General features: G+C 35.6%; 1 protein-coding gene across 8 annotated transcripts in view; it reads left to right on the forward strand.

The window, feature by feature from the left end:
- Window positions 1-25407, forward strand: part of GRIA4 (glutamate ionotropic receptor AMPA type subunit 4) — a 478367-nt gene that overhangs the window by 381034 nt on the left and 71926 nt on the right. For 7 of the 8 annotated variants that reach the window (XR_006355680.1, XM_043995887.1, XM_043995886.1 and 4 more), the window contains exons 10-12: window positions 12868-12978; window positions 20354-20560; window positions 24009-24379. Coding sequence is in view for 7 of the 8 variants with exons in the window: in XM_043995887.1 (XP_043851822.1) it covers window positions 12868-12978; window positions 20354-20560; window positions 24009-24379 (689 nt within the window). In the remaining variant the exon portion in view is untranslated. Of the gene's footprint in view, window positions 1-12867; window positions 12979-14297; window positions 15554-20353; window positions 20561-24008; window positions 24380-25407 lie in introns of those variants that run through there. The other variant, XM_043995890.1, reaches the window with a different exon arrangement.

Consider the following 25407-nt stretch of genomic DNA (forward strand, 5'->3'; position numbering starts at 1 on the left):
ACACTTAACACTAGCTGTGTGACCCTGGGCAAGTCACGTAACCCCAATTGCCTCACTAAAAAAAAAAGTACATATGCAAAAGGACAAGCAAGATATTAAGGGTGGCTTTATAAAGTCAGCTACTTGCTGGCAATTAGATTGAAGAAAACTGAGTTCATATGTCTTGCTTTCCTTGAGACAAATATATAACCAAAGATACCACTGTAGAAACAGAACTAAAAGTAATCCCTGGAGGCTGCTAACTCAGCAATACTCAGACATTATATGCTGACAGACAAAATAGAAAGCCATAGCAAGACTAGTATGTGATTGGAAAAAGTAGCTGACTAAGTACAGTGTCAACATGGTGTCTCTTGCAGACTAAGCTAAAGGTCTATGGGATTTCTGTGTTCAATTTTCTTTATATGCACTTAATACTTGGAGGTGCCACAAGCAGCACATCCAACTTATTAAATGCCTCAAAAAAGATACTTGACTAAGTGTCAAGAAACCAGAGTTCCAATCACTACCTGGCTACTTCCCAGTGGAAAGGACACTGAATTTGGTATAAAATAATTGGAGGTTGAATCATGGCTATTGTACTTAAGATTTGGAAAATAATATTTAATACCTCTGGGCCTATTTTCTCATCTATAAAATTATGAGGTTGGACCAGATGAGCTCTAAGGTCTCCTCTAGCTTCAAAAATTCAATGATTATTTTCATAACATACTGAATGTCTGGTAGCAAAGGAGAAAAGTCATGGAATGTACCTAATCTGGTTATTTATTGCATTGAAGTTTAGTTGGCTGAAGTCTGGGACATCCTGGTATGAATAACTTCCAACCAGCTATAGCTAGATCCAGGTAATGCAGGCTTTGCTCTAGACTGCCAAAATTTAGAGGGCACTGACAATACCCACACTCCTTTTGGCATTTAGAAATCACTGAGCTTAGCACTGAGTAAAAAGTAAAAATTAAGGAGAATCCTCCTAAGTGCTCTACTGTGGAAATGTCCCCAATAAGAGCTTTGCAGCATCCCAAGATTCCCCCACTACCACATGAATCGCTTCAGATACCATAATTGCTTATCAACCTTTTATAGCTCGGTTTTTAAACATATTACCTTACCTTACCATCACTATATTTCCTAAGGTAACTTATTTTTAAAATTCAATATTCTTGATGGAATTATTGTCATATTGTGGCAAATTAGTTTAATGTGGCAGTAGGCCAATCCAAACATCCAAAACAGACATGCATACACACACCACAGCCAGAAGGAAGGCAGGAAGAATAGGAAGGAAAAATCTGACAGATCATATATATAAAAAAAGTTAAAATTCTTCAAGCAACCTCATCTAGTGACTTTCTTAGCAATATTAGAAGACATATTAATCTGCAGTCAGAAATACAATGTCCAGTTTTATTTATTTATTTTTTAAAAGATACCATTCAGTTTGTGAGACAGAGTGAAAGCAGCAGGCCCTGGAAAGAAAAAAAAAAATCAGCCAAGCAACTTGAAAAAACACATACCTTGAACAGGAAGGAACAGCAGGTCACACTGACTTTTCAAGCCCCATATAAATAAGTCACACTGTCAACAGTAAAATCTTGAACTGAAAAGACAATTATAAAATTTATGCAGCAAGTACAGAGCTAAATAGTGTTGGATGGAAAAGAGCATGAGTGATGTAAGAGTGAGATGGTAATAAGTAACAACAAAGTCAAATAGGGTTTCCTGAAAAGAATAATTTCCTGGAATATTGAAGTGTGATTTTAACAGAACCTGAAGCCTAAGAGGAAGAGGTTACAGAGCAAGTTAGGAAAATGGTGCACAGTTGATCTTCACAATCAGATGGCATTAATCTACATATCTGGAAAGAAATATGGAGTATGAAATAGAGTAGACCAATCTGTCTCTGCATTTCTATAGCAACTACCAACTTGGGCATTCTGTCAGGAATATTAAGCTTTAAAAATGAGCTACCTTAGGAAATGCAGTTATGGTGAGGCTAGGCAATATGTCTGAGAAGTGAGCAATCATTCTTGTAAATTGAAAACTTGGTGACATGGGAGCTATCTTTGAAAGCTGATCTTAGAGACAACCCATCAGTTTGTCTGACTTTCTTTTTCATGGAAATTGATTGAGAGTCTAATTAAGCCAACTAGGTATTTGGAAGTCCCTGCTCCTAAGAACTGCTGAATTTTCTTGAATACTGAGGACAGCAGGAGAAATGGTGCAGTCCCACCATGGCTCTGTGTCAAAGGGCACACAGACAATGAATTGATTCCAAGATTTGCTTAGGATTCAAATTTGGAGCTGACCTAGAAAAGGAATAAACTTCTGAAGGAAATTGTGAATCAAAACAGGCCTACAGAGGACCTACCTGGATTCCAGAGGGGATTAATAATTTCCCAAAGCCCCAGAATGATGGGAGTAAATGTACAAAAGACTTGATGAATGACCCTGACAGCTTTATCCTAGGCTATTTTTGCACATAAACCTGCCTATATTCCCCTCTGTTGGGGGACTAAAAGAAATGCAGGACTGTTCCCCTTAATTTACTGTTAAGACATTTGAAGTCAATTTTCACCCTTTTTCATAGTCACAGATTTTATGGAGGTAGCTAATTTTTAAGGTGATTTCCCCCCCCCCAGGCAAGTTATGGATATTGCTAGGCCTCCCTTTCAATGCTGACATAGATCCTAAGTTCATTTTTTTCTCTGGCAATGATACCCATATTTCTAGTCTCCAATGGTTCTCCAGCCCAGTTAACATAAACTCCTCCTTAACCAAGCAAGCCCATTGTGAGAAAATGGAGAGGTATACTTATGGAAGGCCCCTGAACTTCCCTTATTATCTTGGAGAGATCCTGGCTAAACACAATGTGTCAGGCATATTGTTTCCTTATTTTAATTAATTCCCCTTCAGAAATGTGCTTCTATAGGATAAACATGTATCCCCAGTGGTCATTTTAAAATGGAGAATATCAAGTTCTTGCTAACATTTGGGGGCCTTTCTAGAAAAAGGGCATTAATCCTAAGGCTCTGGGAGGTGGATGCTATTATTATTCCCATTTTACAGCTGAGGAACTGAGGCAAACAAGAGTTAAGTGATTTGCCCAGGATCATACAACTAAGGAATGTCTGGGGCTGGATTTGAATTCAGGTCTTCCTGACTCCAGGCATAGCACTTAATCCACCGCACCTCCAGTTGTTTACTGCTGTTAACCTGTAACTTAAGGAAACAATCAATGTAGGAGACAAAAAGGTCTTTAATTGGGGCAAAGGAACTATATAGCTCGTGGTATCACAAAGCAAGAAGTTAGGAATATGGGGCAGCTAGGTGGCACAGTGGATAGAGCATGGGCCCTGGAGTCAGGGGGACCTGAGTTCAAATCCAGCCTCAGACACTTAACACTTACTAGTTGTGTGACCCTGGGCAATTCACTTAACCCCAATTGCCTCTGCCAAAAAAAAAAAATTTAAAAAATTTAAAAAATAAAAAGAAGAAGCTAGGAATACCCAAAGATGGGAACTGAGGACAGAGTTTTTATGGGGTAACAGAACAAAGAGAAGCAAAAGACTGTTCCAGAAACTACTAACTACTTAATGTAAATGAATCTTTTACAAAAGAAACAAAAGAACTGCTCCTGAGCTAAGTATAGGCTATTTAACTCTAAATAGAAACTACTTAATGTAGGTGAATCTTTTACATAATAAAGTCCAGGGAGTAAGGTGGGGGAAGGTCCATAAATTGAATCAAGAGTCTGGAATTGACAAAGATTGGTCAGCCCCAGGCAATTCACCTCAGTAAAGTTGGTAGTTATCACTACCATCATCATAATCATCCCTAGCATTCATAAAGTACCTATTATGGGGTAAGCTCTTTACAATTATTATCTCATTTGATCCTCACAGAAACCCTGGCGTGTAGGTAGTATTATTATCCACAGCTTAGAAATGAGGAAACAAGCAAATAGCAGTTAAGTAACTTGCCCAGGTTCACACCTAGTAAGCATTAGAGGTCAAATTTGAACTTAGAGCTTCCAGATGCCAGGACCAGTACCTATCCACTGTACCACCTCTCTTCCCATATACATATGTGTGTGTGTGTGTGTGTGTGTGTGTGTGTGTGTGTGTGTGTATATATATATATACACATATACATATATATATATATACATATATATATATATATATGATATGGTGGAAAAATGGGGTATGGGTTGGGGTTGGGGTTCTTGGGAATTCCTCTTTAAAGAATTACACCCTCTTACACACAAAACGTAGTTAGAATAAGGTGATAGTTTATTTAGGGCCAAGGGAAGGGAAGGGTGGGGGGAGGGAAACCATGAAAGAAATCCTTGGACTTTTCATGGGGAGATTTGGCATAAAGCACATGGCTCAGGGGTACCAAATCTTCCCGAACAGGAGACTGGAAGGTACTTTTATAGAGGACTGATGGGGGTGGACCATCTGCCCGTGAAAAGTTCCTTTAGTGAGAGAGGACCATCCCCCACTGGTGGTAGCTGGGGGAATTGGGTGAGGGGTGGCTAGGGATCCCTCTTCAGAACACAAAGGCCGAAGCCACACCCAAATTTATCTCCCCAGAGTAAGGGAGACCAGAATGAAGGGTAGGAATCCAAAGCTAGCTCAGTCCAGTTTGGTTCCGCTTATCTCTCTAGGCGTTATCTGTCCTCTGGTTTAGTTTCTCAAGGAGAAGATTCCTTGGTGTGCCCCAGAGAACTTCTGGGGTGCTCTGCACCCCATGACATACACACACACACACACACACACACACACACACACACATACATATATCACACAAATATAGGATAAACAGTTCAGTGCAAAACATACCAGGACAGCTTTAGAGTCAGAAAGACATTTGATCTCTAGTTTCCTTGAATTCTCTCTTCTCATCTTTGCTTCCTGTCTTCCTTGATTTCCTTCAGGTCCCAGCTAAAATCCCACCTTTGCAAGAAGCCTTTCTCTATTACATTAACCCAAGTACTTACACTTTGAGATTATCTCCGTGTATATATGTGTGTATGTATGTATGTAGTGTGTGTGTGTGTGTATGCTGTTTGAGACCAGGAACTGTATTCTGACTTTCTTCCTATTCTCAGTACTTTAGGGGAGCACCTAGCACTTAACAGGTGCTTAATAAATGCTTGTTGAATTAGCTTAGACAAGTCACCTCAATGCCTCCAGCAAATCTCAAAGTCTATAAATTACAAAGGATTTGTGGACAAGTGGAAGTTTCCATACTAGGAGGTACCTATTTAGATGATACTACATATCCAGAATAAAAATAAATAAATCTATGTATGCTTTTATATTATGCCTATCTCACTAAGAAAATGCCTTTCAGATCTTAAATAACAAAATAATGGTGAGTTATTTATTATTGTTGTTTTTATTATTCTGACATTTATATAGATTATAGTACCTGTATCTGACACTCTTGCAGGGTTCTCCTTTGCTTGTGTGACAATTTAGAAGTTTTATTGGAAAAAGTAGTACCACCCCCCAAAAAAACCAACTCAGAATAAAATATTAATTCCAAATCAGTAGAGTAATTCATATATTTATTAAAGAACTGAGTTTTCATAATCGCATCAATCAACTCAGGAAAAATGGGTGGAAGGGACTGAATATAAACCTGTTAAGGGCTGTCAAAATGGTATATTATGCTACTTTTAGAAGGACTGTCCAGAAATGTTCCCTTTGGATCTTACCTCCTCTGATTTTTCTCCTTTGCAGTGGGTTAGGAATCAGGGAGGTTTGGTCTCTCAGTCTGGCAGGACACAAACACTTTGTTTACTCTCCACTCAACTTTATCAGTACTAAACTGGTACTAAGCAGGGCCCTTCAGCTGGAGAATTTGGGACTAACTCTATACAAACACAGCACTTTAGGAATAATACAAGTAAGATGTTGAATAAAGGATAGGCATCCACTTCAGTTTTGAGTCTAGGGTAGCTTCAATATTCAGTGAAATGTTCCTGGGGAAAATATTAATAGATGTACACTACAGGGAACAGATGCCAATTGTGAATCAGGAAAGCCCCCACTGATTAGTAAAGTAGCTGTTATTTTTGGATTATAAAACAAACCTTTTCAAAAAGTATAATTCACCATTTCTGAACCAATTGATTTATGACAGATTTAATAGAACAGGAGGGAGTATCAATGAATTAGTGGGATGTAGTATTTTATATGCATTAATGATTTTTTCCTCAGAGGACAAGTATAAAACAAATATTGATGGTAAATCTAGGATTATACATCTATGTCATAGGAAAATCTGAAAAGAGAACATAAGTAATGAGAAGTAGTAGGTGATGTGGGCTGGAATTTTGGAGTCAAATTGATCGTGAGTCGTCCCAAAAGAATTACAAGACTCAGTGACTCAGTTTCCCAAGTTTTATTGCAATACTGTGAGTGACCGCAGGGAGAGAACCAGAATATTGGAAATGTATCTCTCAAAAAAGGAAAGGAAAGACAGTTATATTTATAATATGGATAAATTGATTGTCAGTCTCATTATAATATTCTCCATCTTGGGGAGGTACAGGGGAGGGCCTGTTCTTCTCATTATAATATTTTCCACCTAGGGGTGTTTCAGGGGAGGGCTTATCCTAATTTGGAGTTCCTGGGGTCCTAAGCCAACCCCCGAGGCAGGTACCTTTTTCAGTGGAGGTGTGTTTTGGGAGTTTACATGTCATAAAGTGAATCTGGGGACAAATTTGTCCTTTTCTGCGCATGTCTCTTTCTGATTCCCATGGCTAGTTTCAAAATATAATCATTTTTCATTAGAATTTCTATAGGTTGTCTTTTCCTTTATTGTTATTTTGACCTGACCCATTCGGGCCTAAAATATTACCATATTAGTCATTTTATGTAAGAAGACTAGAAAAAGAAAGAAAGAAAAAATAAAGGAGGGAAAGAAAGAAGGAATGTTGGTTGGATGTTGATTGAGAACCTAACATAAGCTATCCATTAACTGGGATCTAACTCCCTTTTAGAGCTAATATCTGTATTAGAGCTTGGGTCTTAGGCTTTTCTATTAACCCTTTTTTCACCTCCTACATCAGTAGGTAGAGAGCTAGACTTGGAAATGGCAAGGTAGGTATTGAATCCTGTCTTAGACACTTAGTGTGTGACCCCAGGCAAGTTATTTAACCTCCCTCAGCGTCAGTTTCCTCATCTATAAAATGAAGATAACACTTTGTAGCATTTACTTTTTAGGTTAAGAGGATAAAAGTTAGAAAATAAAGACTCCTCTCATTCTGTGGTCACCCCCAAATTAGTCACCACTTTTCCTTGACAGATTATGTAAACATTTTTTCCATAATTAGTCAAGATTTTTATCATAAAATGTGCAGAAATACATATAGAAGACTCTGAGACTTGCCTGTTTGGGAGTCCTGTTGTACCTGAACCTGTTCTAGGGTAAAGTTTAGAGCCACTGGCCAGGGGGTTCTTGCTACCCTTCTCAGTGAGTAGGAATCATGATATGTGAGGGTTTGGGCAATATCCAATCCTTCAGAATGTATTTCAATTCTATAAGCATTTATTGTGTATTATGTACCTGGCATTGTTCTAGGAATTACAATGTTCTAGGAATGTTACAAAAAGAAAAGAAAATATTCCAAGCCCTCAAGTGGTTTATATTCTAAGTATATACAAAGTTTACATGACTGTATTTTAGATTTCAATGGAATAAGGAACTGTCTCTACAATGCAGGTCAATACCTATTCTTTTTAAAATAAGATTTTATTTTTCCCAAATACACATAAAAATGTTTAACATTCATTTGAGTTTTGATTTCCAAATTTTATATTTTCCTCCCCTCTCTCATCCCAGAGATGATAAGCAACTTGATATAAGTTATACATATGCAATCACATAAAATATTACCATATTAGTCATTTTATGTAAGAAGACTAGAAAAAGAAAGAAAGAAAAAATAAAGGAGGGAAAGAAAGAAGGAAGGAAAGAAGGAAGGAAGGAAGGAAGGAAGGAAGGAAGGAAGGAAGGAAGGAAGGAAGGAAGGAAGGAAGGAAGGAAGGAAAGGAGAGAAAGAGAAAAACAGCATGCTTCATTCTATATTTTAGACATTAGTTCTTTCTCTGAAGGTGGGTAGCATTTTTCATGATGAGTCCTTTAGGATTGTCTTGGATTATTGTATTGCTGAAAATAGCTATGTTATTTATAATTGGTCTTTGTACAATATTGCAGTTACATTGTACAGTGTTCTCTTGGTTCTGCTCACTTCACTTTGTATCAGTTCAGGTAAGTCTTTCCAGGTTTTTCTGAATCATCTTGCTTTTCATTTCTTGTAGCAAAACAATATTCTATTACAATCATATACCACAATTTATTCAGCCATTCTCCAATTGATAGGCATTCACTCAATGTTCAATTCTTAGCCACCACAAAAAGGGCTGCTATAAATATTTTTGTACAAAAAGGTTCTTTTCCCCTTTTTTATCTCTTTGGGATACAGACCTAGCAATAGTATTGCTGCCTCAAAGGACACGCACAGTTTTATTTATAATCCATTGGACATAGTTCCAAATCAGTACCTACTCTTTTTTTCTAAGTGAAAATAGTATGCTTCAATCTGCATTCAGATTCCATGGTTCTTTTTCTGGATGTGGAGGGCATTTTCCATCATGAGTCTTTTGCCATTGTCTTAGATCATTATATTGTTGAGAAGAGTTATCTATCACACAGTGTTACTGATACTGTGTAAAATATTCTCTTGGTTCAGCTCATTTCACTCAGCATCAATTCATGTAAGTCTTTCCAAGTTTTTCTGAAATCTACCTGCTTATCATTTCTTACAGCACAACGGTATTCCATTGCATTCATATACTATATAACTTGGTTAGCCATTACCCAATTGGTGAGCATCCCCTCAATTTCCAATTCTTTGCTACCACAAAAAGAGCAGCTACAAATATTTTTGTGCATGTAGGTCCTTTTCCCTTTTTTATGATCTCTTTGGGATATAGACCTAGTAGTGGTATTGCTGGGTCAAAGAGTATGCACAGTTTTATAACCTTTTGGGCATGGTTCCAAATCATAAGCACCTATTCTTGTCTTCCAGATTTTCCTAGTTCACTGAGAAGTTAAGTGACTTGTCCTTTTTTTTACACAACTAGTATATATCAGAAGCAGGATTTGAGCCCAGGTCTTTCTGACATTGATTTTCTATCCACTAACTCATGTTGCCTCTAAAATTATATAGGGAATGAGTACAAAGTAATCTGGGGGAAGAAGACTAATGGGAAGATTAGGAAAGGCCTCTTTGCTAATAAGTGTAAGTTAAATTCTGTTTTGACAAAGATTGGGACTCTGTGTAGCATAATTGAGGAGGGAGAGCATTCCTGGCTTAGGGGACAGAACATTCAAAGGCATGGAAGTAGGAAATGGATTACCAGTAATGGGAAAGAGCAAATAGGACTGTTTGGCTGGAGCATGGTATGTGAAAGGGAATAAGGGGCATCAGTTTGGAATGATATGTTGGAATCGGGTTGTAAAGGGTCTTAAATTTCAGACAAAAGATTTTGGATTTTATGCTAGAGAAAATAGGGAGCCACTAAAGCTTCTTGAGTAGGGAAGTGATATGGTCAGACAAAAGGTGTTTTTGGTTTTTAGTAAACACAAAAGTTGTTAAGACAGAGTCATGGATCAGAATATATAGAGATCAACATCTGAACTAAAGGGAAAGACAGTCTAACACACATTCCGACCACAAGACAGTTGAAGAAGATGCTGAAGTTGCAGTCATAGGATCTAAATGCTAATTCTGCCACTCACTGCTTGTGATTTTGAACAAGTCATTAACCCTCTATCTTTTTTTTTATTCTTCCTTATTCCTCTTCTTGTATCAAGTCTCTCTTCTCTTCAGTCCATCCTCTATACAGATGGTGAAATATTCTTATTTATGTACAGGTCTGAAAATGTAATTTCCTTGATCAGACACTTTCAGTAACTCTCTACTGCCTAGGGAATAAAAATATTCAAGGATGCATCAGGACACAGTCTTGTATCATCTTATATCCTTATCAACTAAATGACAAAGTCTGTCCATATTGAAGAGAAAAGAGACAAGATACAGGAAGAATCAGGAAGTTATTTCAATATTCTTCTGTTTTTATTTTCTTTTATTTTTTTGCTGGGCAATGAGGGTTAAGTGACTTGCCTAAGGTCACACAGCTAGCAAGTGTCAAGTGTCTGAGGTCATATTTGAGCTCAGGACCTCCTGAATCCAGGGCTCGTGCTTTATCCACTGTGCCACCTAGCTGCCCAGTTATCTCAATATTTTTGACAGAGTTGATGAGGGCTTGAACTGGGTTAGTGGTATTGTGAATGGAGTAGAAGAGGCAGATACAGGAAATATAACAGTGGTAGATTTGATAGGACTTGGCAAGGGAAAAGCTTTACAAGGCTAAGGGAAGAAGGAAGAGTCAAAGTTAACTCAATTAAAAGGCTTAGTAATTGGGAGGAAAACTGAAGAGGAAAAAATGAAAATCCTTCACTTGGGTTTTTTAAAAAAGTTCAGATGTTGATCTCTATATATTCTGATCCATGACTCTGTCTTAACAACTTTTTTGTTTACTAAAAAACAATATCTTAACCAGCTTGTAGTGTTGGGAAGAAGAGCTGTTGAAGTTAGGGAATAGGATTTTGACTGGAATTATAATATGATCCAACAATGTGATGTGAATGCTTAAAGTTAATTAATTATCAGATTCCATGAGTAGAATGTAGTAGAACAAAAGCCCTATAAGGGCAGAGGCTTTCATTTATTCTCTTCGTATTGTCAATGCCTATTCTAGTTCCTTGTACATAATAGCACTCAATGTTGAATTCAACTGAATTTTTGTAAGTTCAATCCCTTCAATATACCATGTTGAGGTCTTTTTTACACTGGACTACTTACATATAGTAGAAGCTTATTAGATATTTTTGAATGAAATTGAATTGAGTAGAGTGAGATAATATTCTTGCTATATCCTAAGGGTGGATCAATGTAGGATCATGAGATCATATGATCAAGAAGTTAAACCTTAAATAGCATATACCCTAACACCATCTCTTTAGAGATGAAGAAACTAAGATCCAAAGAGTTGATGTGACTTGCCTGAGGTCACACATGAAGTGAGACATATGATTCTAACCCAGATCCTTAGATTCCAAAAACCCATGCTCTTTTCTGTATACTATATGGCCTCTCCTATATGTGGGCTGCATTATGAAGTGATGTGCTCTTCAATAATGGAAGGGTTTAAACAGAGACTATATATGATAATTCTAAGAATATTATAAAGAAGACGCCTTCATTGTGGGGAAGATTGTACTAGATGCCCTTCAAAATCTGTCATTAATTTTGAAATTATATTGTCTATGATAAAAGATAGGGATAGCTAGAAAAGGGAGAAAATGGAACTCATAAATCACAATTAATCATAGACTCACATTTGAAAAGTACCTCATAGACCATTTAGTCCAACCAATACTTGGAAGAGAATCTCTTCTATAGTATGCCCAATATACATAAAATATAAACAACATTATATATATATGTGTGTGTGTGTGTGTGTGTGTGTGTGTGTGTGTGTGTGTATATGTGTGTGTGTATGTGTGTATATATATGTGTGTGTGTGTGTGTGTGTGTGTATATATATATGTATATATATAAAGTAAACCAGCAAAATATTAGCCAAATAGATATTTTAGGTCAGTTTTGAATGAGGATGATTGTAAATACATCCTTTTTTAATGCCAATGGTTTATAGAAAATTAGGATGTTTCATTTTTCAAAGGAAACATTAAATGAGAATTTAACACCGGAATTATCCCATTAAAATGAAAGTATTACCAACATTTCCATTTCTACAAATTGTATTCATAATGTCTTTAGCCCTCTAGATATGATATATGCATATTCAGTCATTAGTTCCCTTTTTATTGCTTTTGAAATGCCCATAAAATTGTCTTTAATTTCAAAATAGTATGTGAATGGGCCTTTACTATATGAAAACATTTTGAATATAAATGTCATTTTTCCTTTTTCTACAATTTTTACCATCTTACTGAATGAAATTCCTAAATTGAATCCTCTCCAATCCATCTCCTATAGAGGTGCTAAGGTAATACTTCTAAAGTGTAAGTGTGACCGTGTCACTATCCTGCTCAATAAAGTCACATGTCTCCCTATTATCTCTAGGATCAAACATAGACTTTTCTCTTTGGTATCCAAAGCCCTTCTTTCTCCAGTCTGCTTTCCAGACTTTTTATACTTAAACTCTTTAATACACTATGTCTAGAGAAACTGGCCTTCTTGCTACTCTTCATATAAAACATTCCATCTCCTGTCCCTGTTCTTTAACACAAACTGTCATCCATGACTGGAATGCATTCTTTCCTCACACTTTCCCCTTTGAACCTTTAGCTTCCTTCAAAGCTTAACTCAATTACCTCCTTCATGAGACATTTTCTGATTCCTTCATCCTCCTTTATAAATGACTTTGTATCTATTTTTCATATAATCACATCATAGAGATTTTCTCCTGATAGAAAGTAAGACCTTGAGGGCAAGAACTCTTTCATTTTTGTTGTTGTTCTTGTATCCCTAGCACCAGGGTCAGTGCTTGACAGACACTAGATGAGTACATGTAGGTCACTGATTGATATAACTGAGGGAAAAACACTCTGCCTTGTTTGCTGTCCAAAGTACCAAAATGAAAAGTAACAAGTAAAATTTAGCTTCCCTGTCTTTTAAAAATCTGCCTTTTTTTTCTGAGATCCCATGATTTATTCATTTAAATTTTGCTCTAAAATTGCTTGCATTGTATTTTATAGGTTGGTTATTGGAATGACATGGATAAACTAGTTCTGATTCAAGATGTACCTACACTTGGCAATGACACTGCTGCTGTTGAAAATAGGACAGTCGTTGTAACCACAATCATGGTAAGTTTTTGTCTGTGTGTTTCTTATTCCTTTCTGTTGGGAGACTTACAATCTTTGCGGTATGGGTCATGGGGAGGGTCAGAACTGTACCTTAGTGGTTTGTTTTACTCATAATATTCTCTTCATTCAGAATCTATTTGTTCCCAAGTTTGAGTCAACTCATTCCTTTTATTTGTATTGTCTTCTGTTCTATCATCATTCTCTGTAATAATATTGAAAATTTTAAATGGATGTACTAAAACTCTAGATGAAAATCTATAAAATGCATAGATCCCTAAAAGATAAAATAGCTGAAAAGTCAATAACAAAATTCAATACCTTCAGTATTTCTGTAGTGCTCTTAAAATATCAATGTAATAACAGTTTTTAGTGCTCAGAATTATCATTTTCAGGTAGTTTAATCATCTATGAGGATTTGCATTGTCTGATTATAAGACTGGAGAACTATATCTGGACATTTTAATGGACCTGTTTTATATGAGTGTTTCTTGAAGCTGATTTGCTTAGTTTCATATTTTTTTTAATGTTAAAAGTTATTTTTTTCTTCACCGGTTATTTTTCTCATTGACCAATCCATACTCAACCCATTATTCATTTACTTGCTCCTGGGAATTGAGCAAAATGCAGCTGCTTCATTATGTCACATCATAAAATGAGAAATTATCTAGATTTCAAAGCTCCTTTTCCTCAAAGAGAGTCTTATGAAATTACCTTTTAAATAATAGACTATCTTACACTTTTCCTTTCTGAAGTCAAACATGCCCTTTAGAGTGAATGCTTGTCAAAGCAGACCAGCAAAGGGTGACCTTTACCTGTCTGGTTTTAAAATTTTACATCTCAGCTTGCTGCACTTTTCACCTGTCTCATTAGACAAGATCTATATTTTTAATCATTTATGGGAACATTCTACCTTAAATGAGATGGAAACATATTTAGGTGACTTAGTGTTTTTCAGTAAGCTTGACCTATTTCCTAAACTGATCTTGGGGTGAAATAGGAAAATACTGGAAAATGCTTTAGTGACACTTTCACGGTTTCACTGTGTTGCAGTTCCCTCTGTGTTACATCACTAGTTAGAGATGTAATATGTCATGTCATTGATTTCAAGATTATCTTTCGAGGATGCAAATCAACCAACAGCAGTTGTGTTTGTGGCAATGTATTATATATTTATATGTATATATATGTATATATATATAAAACTTCTATCCTAACTGTAATATTTGCATGGGACTTTAAAAGCCATATATATATTTCTTTTCCTAAAAAAGACCCAGTAATGGAAAAATCATACTTCAGTACAGTCCTCCTCTTTTCAGCCTCTGATGAAGAATCCTATTTTAAGAAATTGATCAAGAAAGAAAGATTTCCACGATGCTGCGAACATTCCTAACTAAGGCTCAAGTCTTATTCTCCAATATAGTAAACTTAAACTAATTTTTCATGTGGATAATGGTTCTTCACTGGATGACCAGGCCCTCGACCACCAAAAAAAAAAAGTTCTGTGACCATGCTGACTTATCTAAAACAGATGAAGAATTGAGCTTCATCCTTATCAAGAGAAGAAATGGATGTTGAATGGGAATCATTTAGTTAAAATTTCTATCATCCCCATGTCTTTAAATGAGGTCACTGTACATTCATTATGTAAATATGCCATTCATAACTCCAAGCATAGGTAAAACAAGTAAATACATATGCATTTGTGTGATTGTTTCCTGATCAAATACAATCTTTAAAAAAAAATGCACATTTTTGAAACTTTGCCTGTTTTGTCTGCAATAAAGCATTTTAATGTGCTTAATAATTATTAGCTAGAGAATACCCTTTTATCGCTATTGTTCAGGGGACTAGAAATATAACTCTGAAAGCCAAGGGCTAAATGATTTTTGCCCAGCATGTTTCAATTTCCTTACAGCATGTCACCTGTAAGTAAATAAAAAGTAATTTTAAAAGTTCAGTTGTGTTAATTATATGTGCATATAGTACTACCTGTGTATAAATTCTGTTGATTGGCGGTACTACCATCATTGTTGTTATGAACATAGTGCAAGGCCAATGTTTATCTGTTTACTATTCATATTTGAAATATACTTAGTATTCACAAGTTCATAACCAAGTAAACCACAGGTAACATGTTATTAACAGACACTTTAGAACCCTGTTGTACTATCGGTCCCTTTATTTTGCTTTTGTTAAAAATGCTAGGCAGAGACCTATGACATCTACCACACCCTCTTCATATTGAAGGAAATATAATTCCATGTAGATGAATGAGATATTGGGGAACCACATGTAATAGCCCCTAAAATTCCATTGAAAACTACCTAAGAAAGATAAAGGCACTTATTTTTTTTTTCCCAATGAGTAAGACACATATCTAGCCATAGGAAAAAGTTAAAGATTGTATTGCATGGCCAGTTTTTTTTTTTCTGAAATATTGTATGTAGTCTTGCTTCTCTTTCTTTTGCCTTTTCCTTCTGTATCTTATTTGTATGCTGTACCACTAGATAATTTTGTTGTTAAATAAAACAATTATTGAGAAATTAGCTGTTGTAACCAAACAAAATGTGGTGTTTAGCTTTTTATACTTCTAAAATATCATCTTTGGTCAGAGTACAATGTCAGTTTTCATCTTTGAGGGGGCCTTCATTTTATTACCTGGCTGGAAGATCTAAGAATGAATGATGGAAAGATCTCAGGTAGACATTTTTTTCCTATAGGAAGTCTTATTTCAAGACTTCCTAAATTTTAAGCCTAAAATATCATAAAATCGCAACTTTTATATGCCTATGACTATTATCAATATAACACAAAATGACAAAATAGTAATTCATATAGATAATCTGAGGCAGGAAGTTTTGATCCTATGCCTGGAGGAGTAGGCCACATTTAATCATGGAATGTTAGAACTAGAAAAAAGCTTAGAGATGATCTATTACATCTCCCCACCACTACCACAACCTGTGGTCACCGTTTTATAAAGAAACTGAGAACTAAAGCTCTGAAATAACTTATTGCACAAGTTATAATTAGCAAAGCAGAAATCTAATTTAGTGTAAATCAGAGTGTGGGAGGGAGAGGGCAAGAAAGACTACTAGTAATCTCAAAGTACTTTCCCCGTGAGTGGCCTCTTCAGGAAAAATGAACTATTTCAGCCAGATCTTTACCTCCTCCCCCAATCTGACTCAAATTATTTTTATGGAAAGTCAGTAGGCAAATTCATCATATTCTTGAACTAGAATAACATATGGAGCAAAATGCTGCAAAACCAAATTCAGTGGCCTACAATATTCCAAAATCAAAGTTAGTTTTAAGAATGTTTAAATAATAGTTTTATTTCATCTATATAATGTATTTTCAAATAGACAAAGTGCACATAATGCAAATTATATGTACTAGTGCAGATAACGATTATTCTTAAATATCAACTCTTCTGGTATATTACAGAAACCCCTTTAGCTTTCAAACAGAATGAACCTAGAATTATTCAAAGGGTGAAAGAGGCATACTTTTGTCTGAATTGGATTTTTTTAAAAAACCTTAATTTCCAATTCTAGGCATTTTCCCACTGAACTTATGGGATAGTAATAAAATAAGCAATTTCCAAAGCAAATAATCAATGATTTTATTAACTGACAACTGGTGCAAGTGAATCCTTCATCATTTTGATTGCATTCAAATCATGTCCTAGGCAATTGCAATGATATAACTTTGTGTGACATATAAAATCATTCTGGTAAGGTCACTATTTCAACAGCTTAATACTTGAATAAGTATAATTTCCAGGTTGACTTTTCCATGGTATATGCTTGTAATATAAGTGAAGGGAAGAGAGTTTCAACTCCATGAAGTTGAAGACCAACCCCACTATATTAGACTGCTGCCTCAAACAGTCTCACCAGGCCTGTGAGTAGCAAAGTAGACTTGTCAGGCAATCTATGGTGAAAGTTATTTCTATCATCAAATTCATAATATCAAGGATACAATGTGGTAATAAGGTACCAAAGGCTGGTGATTCCTTTAAAAAATGACTACTAAGGAAATGTTATGCCACAGTACATATAAAACATTTCAAAATCAAAGACAAGAAACTTAGGTTGTAGAATGAAAGCAGATTAGTGTATTTCTCTAATCAGATCATATATAGTATTTCATCACTCCCCTAGGAGACTACCACTAGGAGACTTTAAAAAGTCCCTTCTATACTGACCTTACATTTTGGACTAAATCTTAACATTTGGGTACTTGTTCATTTCTTTGGGCTCATAGATGGAGCAATTATCACTCTTCCTTGAGAAGGAAAAAAGATAAAAAGAAATAGCAGGCCTGTGGACATAAGGGAGAACAAAGCAACTGTGAGAGGCTTTTTCTCTCTGAGAGTCAGGATTTTCTCCTTACATTCTTCACCCCCTACCTGAAGCATTGTTCTGGTTTGCTCACTCTGACTTGCATTTCATCTTATCCTAACACTCAGGTTTCTATGGGTCCCATAGGCTGGCCTGACTGCCTAAAATTTTGCCAGGTTTCTATAAATATTTTGGGGAGATGAATATTTAATGCATCTAGATGCATACATACATACTCATTTGCACATATATTTACTTATATTTGTAATTTTAAAACAAAACTGCAGTTGCCTATATTTAAAAAGATAAACAAAACGTAAATCCATCTCTGTCATCCAAAAAGGAAGCTAGAAAAATAGAGCCAGACTTTAAATGAAGTTTTTTTCCCCTTCTTTCTATATTCCAGTCTCCACAGAAGTAACCTAGAATATTTTAGTGTCTCATTCTTTTAAAAGAGCTGGACAGACAAGTATGTAGTACCATTAGTCATCAAGGACATTAGGCAAAAGGGTATGAATACTGAATGGGTTTTAACATCATTACCTCGTAATTGTGACTAAGATTCAAAATTTGAATTGGCTAAAAATGGAAAATTCTATTCATATGATCTTTTCACTCCCTTTTAAAATCACACAGTATCTAGGACAGTTGCACTCATGTTTTTACAATGATGACAGTTGAACCCTAAAATACTGAGGGTAAGAGCTGAAAATCTTATCTTTTAATAATCTAATTTATGATATCTCTCCCCTCCCCACATTTAAAAACAGGGAAGTTAAATTATTTTTTGAGGAGAGGAAAATAATGTTTTTTGTCCTTTTCAACTAGGCAAAGCCTGCATTGACGCAAAAGAAATTATATATATATATATTTGGATTTTTTTTAATTAAAAAGCACTCTGTCCTCCCAAAGGGGGAAAAAAACACTAAAAGAAAAACTTGTCACAAATATGCATAAAGTAAAGTAAAGTAAAAAGTAAAGTAAAAAAGTAAAAAAAATTCTTATAAATAACGCTTTTATAGCAAACTTATGTGATTATCTGAGGCATCATCTTATATAATTCATATGCAAGAGGTCTAAGATTCTGTTCCTGAGGCTTAATATTGAACTTGGGACCTCTATGGTTCCTCTTTTGGAAAAGTTTTATCATATTTCAAATTCATTTTAATTACAGCTGATATAAATAAAACCATTTCAATAAAAATACATTACTTTGCAGATATGGGGCTCTTGTCTTTCTATACTGCCTCTTTCTCTACTTTAATTAAACTATAAAAGAGTCACTTATAATTATTATTAATGTTATTATGCCACATCTCTGAAGTGAACAATGCTTTGCAACAGCACCCTAATTCTCATGTCTACATTTATAATTTGCAATGTTCTCCTGTTTTTCTATATTTAAGAAAATGTTCTCTATAAGTCAATACATTAATCCTCAAAGCATCTCTGTAAGGGATATAAACTTAGTTGCTTGTATATGGAGGAATAATGGAGGTAATGGAATCTATGTAGAATGATAGCAGAAGGTAGGATATCCTGGTCCTCCTGACCACAGAATCCAAGCACAGACTTATAAAAAATAATACAAAGGTCATTGTACCATGCTATTTATGTCACTTAGAAGGTAATAGGAGCCATCATCTTTAGTAAAATTATATTTTATGTTAATTACCATGACATTTTCATCAAATTCTCATATTTATATAATGACAAGCTAATTGAAAACAAAATAAGACAATACAGAGTTTCTTGTAGGTTTCAAATAGGGATACTTAAAAAACATTCAATCTAACAATCAACAAAGGAGTCAAATTAAGAATTATGTTTCTGTGCTTGAATAGACAACTAAATGGCATAACAAACATTGTTATAGAGCAGCTTCAGAATCACAGAGCATCATGTGATGAAACATTTATATCAGTGCTTTATATACTCAAAGATGACTTTGCTTACAGTCATGATTATCATTGTATTGTGGGTGTGAGCTTTCCTGAAAAAACCGATGGACCAATGTGTGCTCTGCACATTTCATGTTTATAACAAGTCCCCTTTGGCTAGCCATTGTCCCAGATGGAAAATATGGATTGAGGGATATAGATACAAATAACTGTTTGCAAAGTGCAAGGCAATTTGCAAATGTGATTGCCTCTTAGGATCATGATCTAATCAATGTGTTGTTTTTTTTTCCAAAATGTTCTTGATTTTCAAGTACTGCTAATAAAGATATCTATATATGTATATATGTATGACATACATATATATCTATGTAATTTCAAATATTACCGAGATATTCAGAAAACCACTTAGTCGGTATACTTAACATTACAGGTCATATTTTATAAAAATTTGAGAGATTCCATTTCAAATATATTTGGAAGATGAATTAATATTCACCCAATAGTAGTTCTAGGTAGTAAACAGAATATCTACCATCATTTAGAAAATGTATCCCATGCTAGTCGAAGCACAGTGTATGTAAAATAATTCCAAACCAGAGGCAGAATATGTAGAATTTGGAATAACCTATGCCCTTGTATCATTCCACATTTTCAGGCCTTTTCTTACAGAAATCTCAAACTTTACATAGAACCAGTCTCAAACCTTTAGGATCTATATTTTAAAGCTTTAATTCCTTTAGTTTAATTTTTATAACTTTAATTTAATTATGTTAGACTTCTTATATTTCCCAAAAATGTCCTAGCATTTTTACTGTGATGGGCATAAAGCAATGACTTCATTACTTGCTGATTGATTAGACAATTATTTTTAAAGCATTTCAAAATTTGTTTTCAAGGTGAATAATTTAGATTCTTTTGAGTTTATTTAGTGTGCCTTAGTATGAGTATTGATATTTTTTTTGACAAAGGAGATTATGTAGAAATAACATATAGACACTAATGTGTATAGACTAATATCAAATATTAATTATGGGTCATACACTAAAACCCCAAAGTCATATATTCTACTTTTTCAAATTGCATTTCATATGTTTCTCCTTTACAGTTCTACTTCTTTCATTATAGGAATCCCCATATGTTATGTACAAGAAAAACCATGAAATGTTTGAAGGGAATGACAAGTATGAAGGATACTGTGTAGATTTGGCTTCTGAAATTGCAAAACATATTGGTATCAAGTACAAAATTGCCATTGTCCCAGATGGAAAATATGGAGCAAGGGACGCAGATACAAAAATCTGGAATGGGATGGTAGGAGAACTTGTTTATGGGGTAAGCAAATCAACTTATTGATGAATTTACCTTCTTTGAATAGTAAAGATACATAGTTGTTGCATTTTTTGAAAAATCAACATTAAATGAATAAACTGTTACAAAGTGTTCTAGATGTATAGCTTCAAAAAGAGACATACAATATTTAGATGCTTTCAGCTTATTAATTCCTAAAAATTTAAAGTCATCAATACTTTTTGACTTCTCAAGGAAAAAAAAGGCACTGATAGAAGCTCATAGTCAAATGATTAAAAATATACTGTCCATTAAAAGTAAATGGTGCTGGGGGCAGCTAGGTGGTGCAGTAGATAAAGCACTGGCCCTAGAGTCAGGAGGACCTGAGTTCAAATGTGGCCTCAGACACTTACTAGCTGTGTGACCCTGGGTAAGTCACTTAACCCTCATTGCCCTGCAAAAACAAACAAAAATTTGGGGCAGCTAGATGGCACAGTGGATAGATCACCGGCCTTGGAGTCAGGAGTACCTGAGTTCAAATCCAGCCTCAGACACTTAACACTTACTAGCTGTGTGACCCTGGGCAAGTCACTTAACCCCAATTGCCTCACTAAAAAAAAAAAAAGTAAATGGTGCATAGCTATTTAATTTTGGTGGGGGGGTGAGGTGGGACAATGAGGGTTAAGTGACTTGCCCAGGGTCACACAGCTAGTAAGTGTCAAGTATCTGAGGCTGAATTTGAATTCAGGTCCTCCTGAATCCAGGGCCAGTGCTTTATCCACTTGCCACCTAGCTGCCACCTAGCTGCCCCATAGCTATTTAATTTCATACTAGTTTATTACCTTTAGAAACTGTTTTGTGAACTAAAGAACCAACTTGAGCAACTTGCCCCAATTGACAGTTTCTTTGTGCTGATGAAATTGATCTAAAATCATAGGATTAAGAGCTGGAAGGGGCCTTAAGGAGAATCTAGCCCAATTATCTTCTTCTATAGAAGAAGAAACTGTGCCCAAGAGTGATAAGGTTGCTTTATACAGAATACTACAGACTACGTGTAGCAGGACCTGCATTTGACTTTAGGCCTAGTGCCTCTCTACTTTCATTCCTGACTTCCTGTTCTGACTCTGACAGTCACTCATTGAGCAAGTCACAAGTGAAAGTTGTTTGGAGCAAGTCATTTACATCCAAAGTCATGTACTGATTAAACACCCTTGTTAAAGTTATTTAAACCACAACTGTACAGTGAATATTTTAATATAGATATTTTTGTTAGAACAAAAAAAGGTATTTACAGTGTTGTTGGGCCTATTAAATATTAACGATATGTGATGTAATTCCTTCCTTATTTTACATGACAACAAAGCTCCCCAAAGTGAGGACTGAATGTGTTGTAGTTTCACACGAAATAGTATAATGCACCTCCTGCACCAAAAGATTAGTGTGTGGACAGATATTCAGTTCAAAGCAAATAAAACATTCACTCATGCCTGACTTGCAAGATCAATCACCCTTTCAGCTCCTATCACAATCTCGGACTGGTTGCTAGAAGTAGACAGCAGGTACTTTACTCAGTCGTTGTGACATCCTGCATCCTATTTCTTCCAACCAGAAATCAAACTTAGAGCTAAGGAAAAGCTTTCTCTCAGTGAGGAACACAATAACAGGAACATACAATCATATGCTGATTCAGAAATTCCCTAAAGCATCCAAGCGTGCTACATTAAGATTGTTTCATGCTTTTCATCTTCCAAAGCACAGAGCATACTCTATCTGATTCATCTTCACAAGGCCCCCATGAAATCAATAATTACACAGGGGATACCTCTTCCTTTTCCTAGGAAATGACATAGGTAGAAAAGATTGAAGATATAACCTAAGTTCACAAGAGAGAACCACATCTCAAGCCCAAATTCCATTTGGTAGTTGGATAGTTCAGTATTCAACCTTTCAGATCATGAAACTGAAATTTTGCTACACAGTAATATAGTAACTAAAACCTTAACCTAAAGAGGAAATTGAGTGACATTATAAAGCAATCCATTAGATTTCACCTTCATGTGAAAGAGGTGCTGACTATATAAGTAACATTAAATGAGAAAAGAAATGCAATATAGAGAGCAAATAACTTTGGACCATAGCTTGCATGGGTAGTTTTATCAAATGAGCATTACTACCTTGTCTCACATTGAGAACGAGTGTTTCTAAAGCATTTGTTGCACAGTAATATTTGAAACTTATGGGACAGGCATACAGCAAGCAAATTTAGACTAACATTGAGGATCTATCTTGCAAGAATGGGGGGGGGGGGCAGCTAGATGGCTCAGTGGTAAAGCACCAGCCCTGGATTCAGGAGTACCTGAGTTCAAATCCGGCCTCAGACACTTGACACTTACTAGCTGTGTGACCCTGGGCAAGTCACTTAACCCTCATTGCCCTGCAAAAACAAAACAAAACAAAACAAAAAAAGCAAGAATGGTAGGCACTCATTGCAATCAGAAACAGCTACTGTATGAATCAACTTCTAGCACTATATAAGTATTCACTAGGGTCAATTTCAGGGTGTATATGGGCAAATTTACAAGGTACATTAAATCTTTGCATACATCAAAGTATTTATGGTTAAACCTGATATCTGTATCATCTGAAATGGATCTCAAGCTGCTGACAGTATGAGCAACCTTTTTCAGGGTTAATGAGAGAATGTCTGGATACATGAATGTGTGTGTGTGTGTGCGTGTGCACGCGCACATGCGCGTGCAGGCACACATGTATATATGTATGTGTGAGAGAGACAGAGAGACAGAAAGACAAGAATAAGTGATAGACTATTCTATGATTATTCTAATCCTAAATGTATATGTATATATGCATGCATATGTAAATATTTGGAGGATTATTGTTCTTTATTAACTATGTCTTGCCTCACCTCTCTTTTTCTTTGTTAACATGGATGATTGAGAATTGGCAGTGCTGTTTTACTAACTCAAAATAAATAGAAGCTACAGAGTTATTTGAATAAAAACTTAACATTTCCTAGATCTTCATGGTTGTGAAGTGTTGGTAGATATTCACCATGACTGATCTTTCACACAGAAAAAAAATGTTGTGATTGGTTTCCTAACATCTGTTTCTTGTCTGGAAAGGGGGAAAAAGATGCATGCCTGTAAATTAGATTTAATGGGAATGAGAAAGCAGTTAAAGAAGGTCTGAAATACAGTGGCGAGAGGTAGCAAGATACAGGATTGCTGGGGGCAACACTTCCAGTCACCCACTCTCTTCACCACCTTAATTACAAATGAAATAATTAAAAATTATATTGTCATCATTTTCTGTCTCCTCCACCCCCAAATTATTAGCATCAAAAACACACTATATGAGGTTTAAATGGCCAAACAAATCACTGTTTGCTCAACCCTGAGTATATAGATGAGGACCGGATGTTTTTGTGGAATAATATTAACATATATGCCTTTATGTGTTTCTTCTCTTTTAGAAAGCAGAGATTGCTATTGCCCCACTAACAATCACTTTGGTTCGAGAAGAGGTTATTGACTTTTCAAAGCCCTTCATGAGTTTGGGCATATCCATTATGATTAAAAAACCTCAGAAATCTAAACCAGGAGTCTTTTCCTTCTTGGATCCCTTGGCCTATGAGATCTGGATGTGCATAGTCTTTGCCTACATTGGTGTCAGTGTGGTCCTATTCCTCGTTAGTAGATTTAGTCCATATGAGTGGCACACAGAAGAGCCAGAGGATGGAAAAGAAGGACCAAGTGACCAGCCTCCCAATGAGTTTGGCATTTTTAACAGCCTCTGGTTTTCCCTGGGTGCCTTTATGCAGCAAGGATGTGACATTTCACCAAGGTTAGTTTTAAAACTCTGAACATATCTTTTGTTTGGTTTTGTTTTTAATCATAAAAGTATTTTATTTTCCAGTTGCATGTCAAAATAGTTTGCAACATTTGTTTTCATAAGATTTTTAGTTCCAAATTTTCCCTCCCTCCCCCTCCCCAAGACAGAAGGCAATCTGATATAGGTTATATATGTACAATCACATTAAATATATTTCTGCATTAGTCATGCTGTGAAAGAAGAATCAGAACAAAAGGGAAAGACCTCAACAAAAATAAGGAACAACAAAAATGTAGAAATGGTATGGTTCAATCTGCATTCAGAATCCAAGTTCTTTTTTTCTGGATGTGAAGAACATTTCCCATCATGATGAACATATCTTTTATCTAGTATCTGTTCCCCACTAATTCCAAGGTTTTTGAGGTTCATCAATCCATCACTAAGGACAGGCAAGGTAGGTATCTGTTTAGAACTTAGCTGCAGGGAACACAGGGTAAAGAGATCCAAGAACACTTTTTTAACATTAATGTTTATAGGGGCGGCTAGGTGGCACAGTGGATAAAGCACTGGCCCTGGATTCAGGAGTTCCTGAGTTCAAATCCGGCCTCAGACACTTGTCACTGTGTGACCCTGGGCAAGTCATTTAACCCCCATTGCCCTCCCCACACACAAAAAAACATTAATGTTTATAAATATGTATTTTAAATGCCAGAAATTTGCTCTGTCTATGGCACATATGTATTTGTCTTGTGATAAATTGTATAATTACATTAATCTACTATATAGTTGGTATAATCTTTAAACCTTGCATAGGGTACATTTATATCTTGCCCTAGCTCTTGGTCCATATGCTCTTTTCCTAAGATAAAACATTTTCTGAAACTAACAAACTTTTAATTCACAAATTATATTGAGCATAATCCTAGTTAATTTCTTTCTTGTTTGCATAAAATGTGAATAAATCATAAAGATTAATGTTCCTTCTAGATCAGTAACTTATGCCAACCCTCACCACTGTTAAAATCATTTAGTATTAATGT

Source organism: Dromiciops gliroides, chromosome 3 (genome assembly GCF_019393635.1).
Source record: "Dromiciops gliroides isolate mDroGli1 chromosome 3, mDroGli1.pri, whole genome shotgun sequence".
NCBI lineage: Eukaryota > Metazoa > Chordata > Mammalia > Microbiotheria > Microbiotheriidae > Dromiciops > Dromiciops gliroides.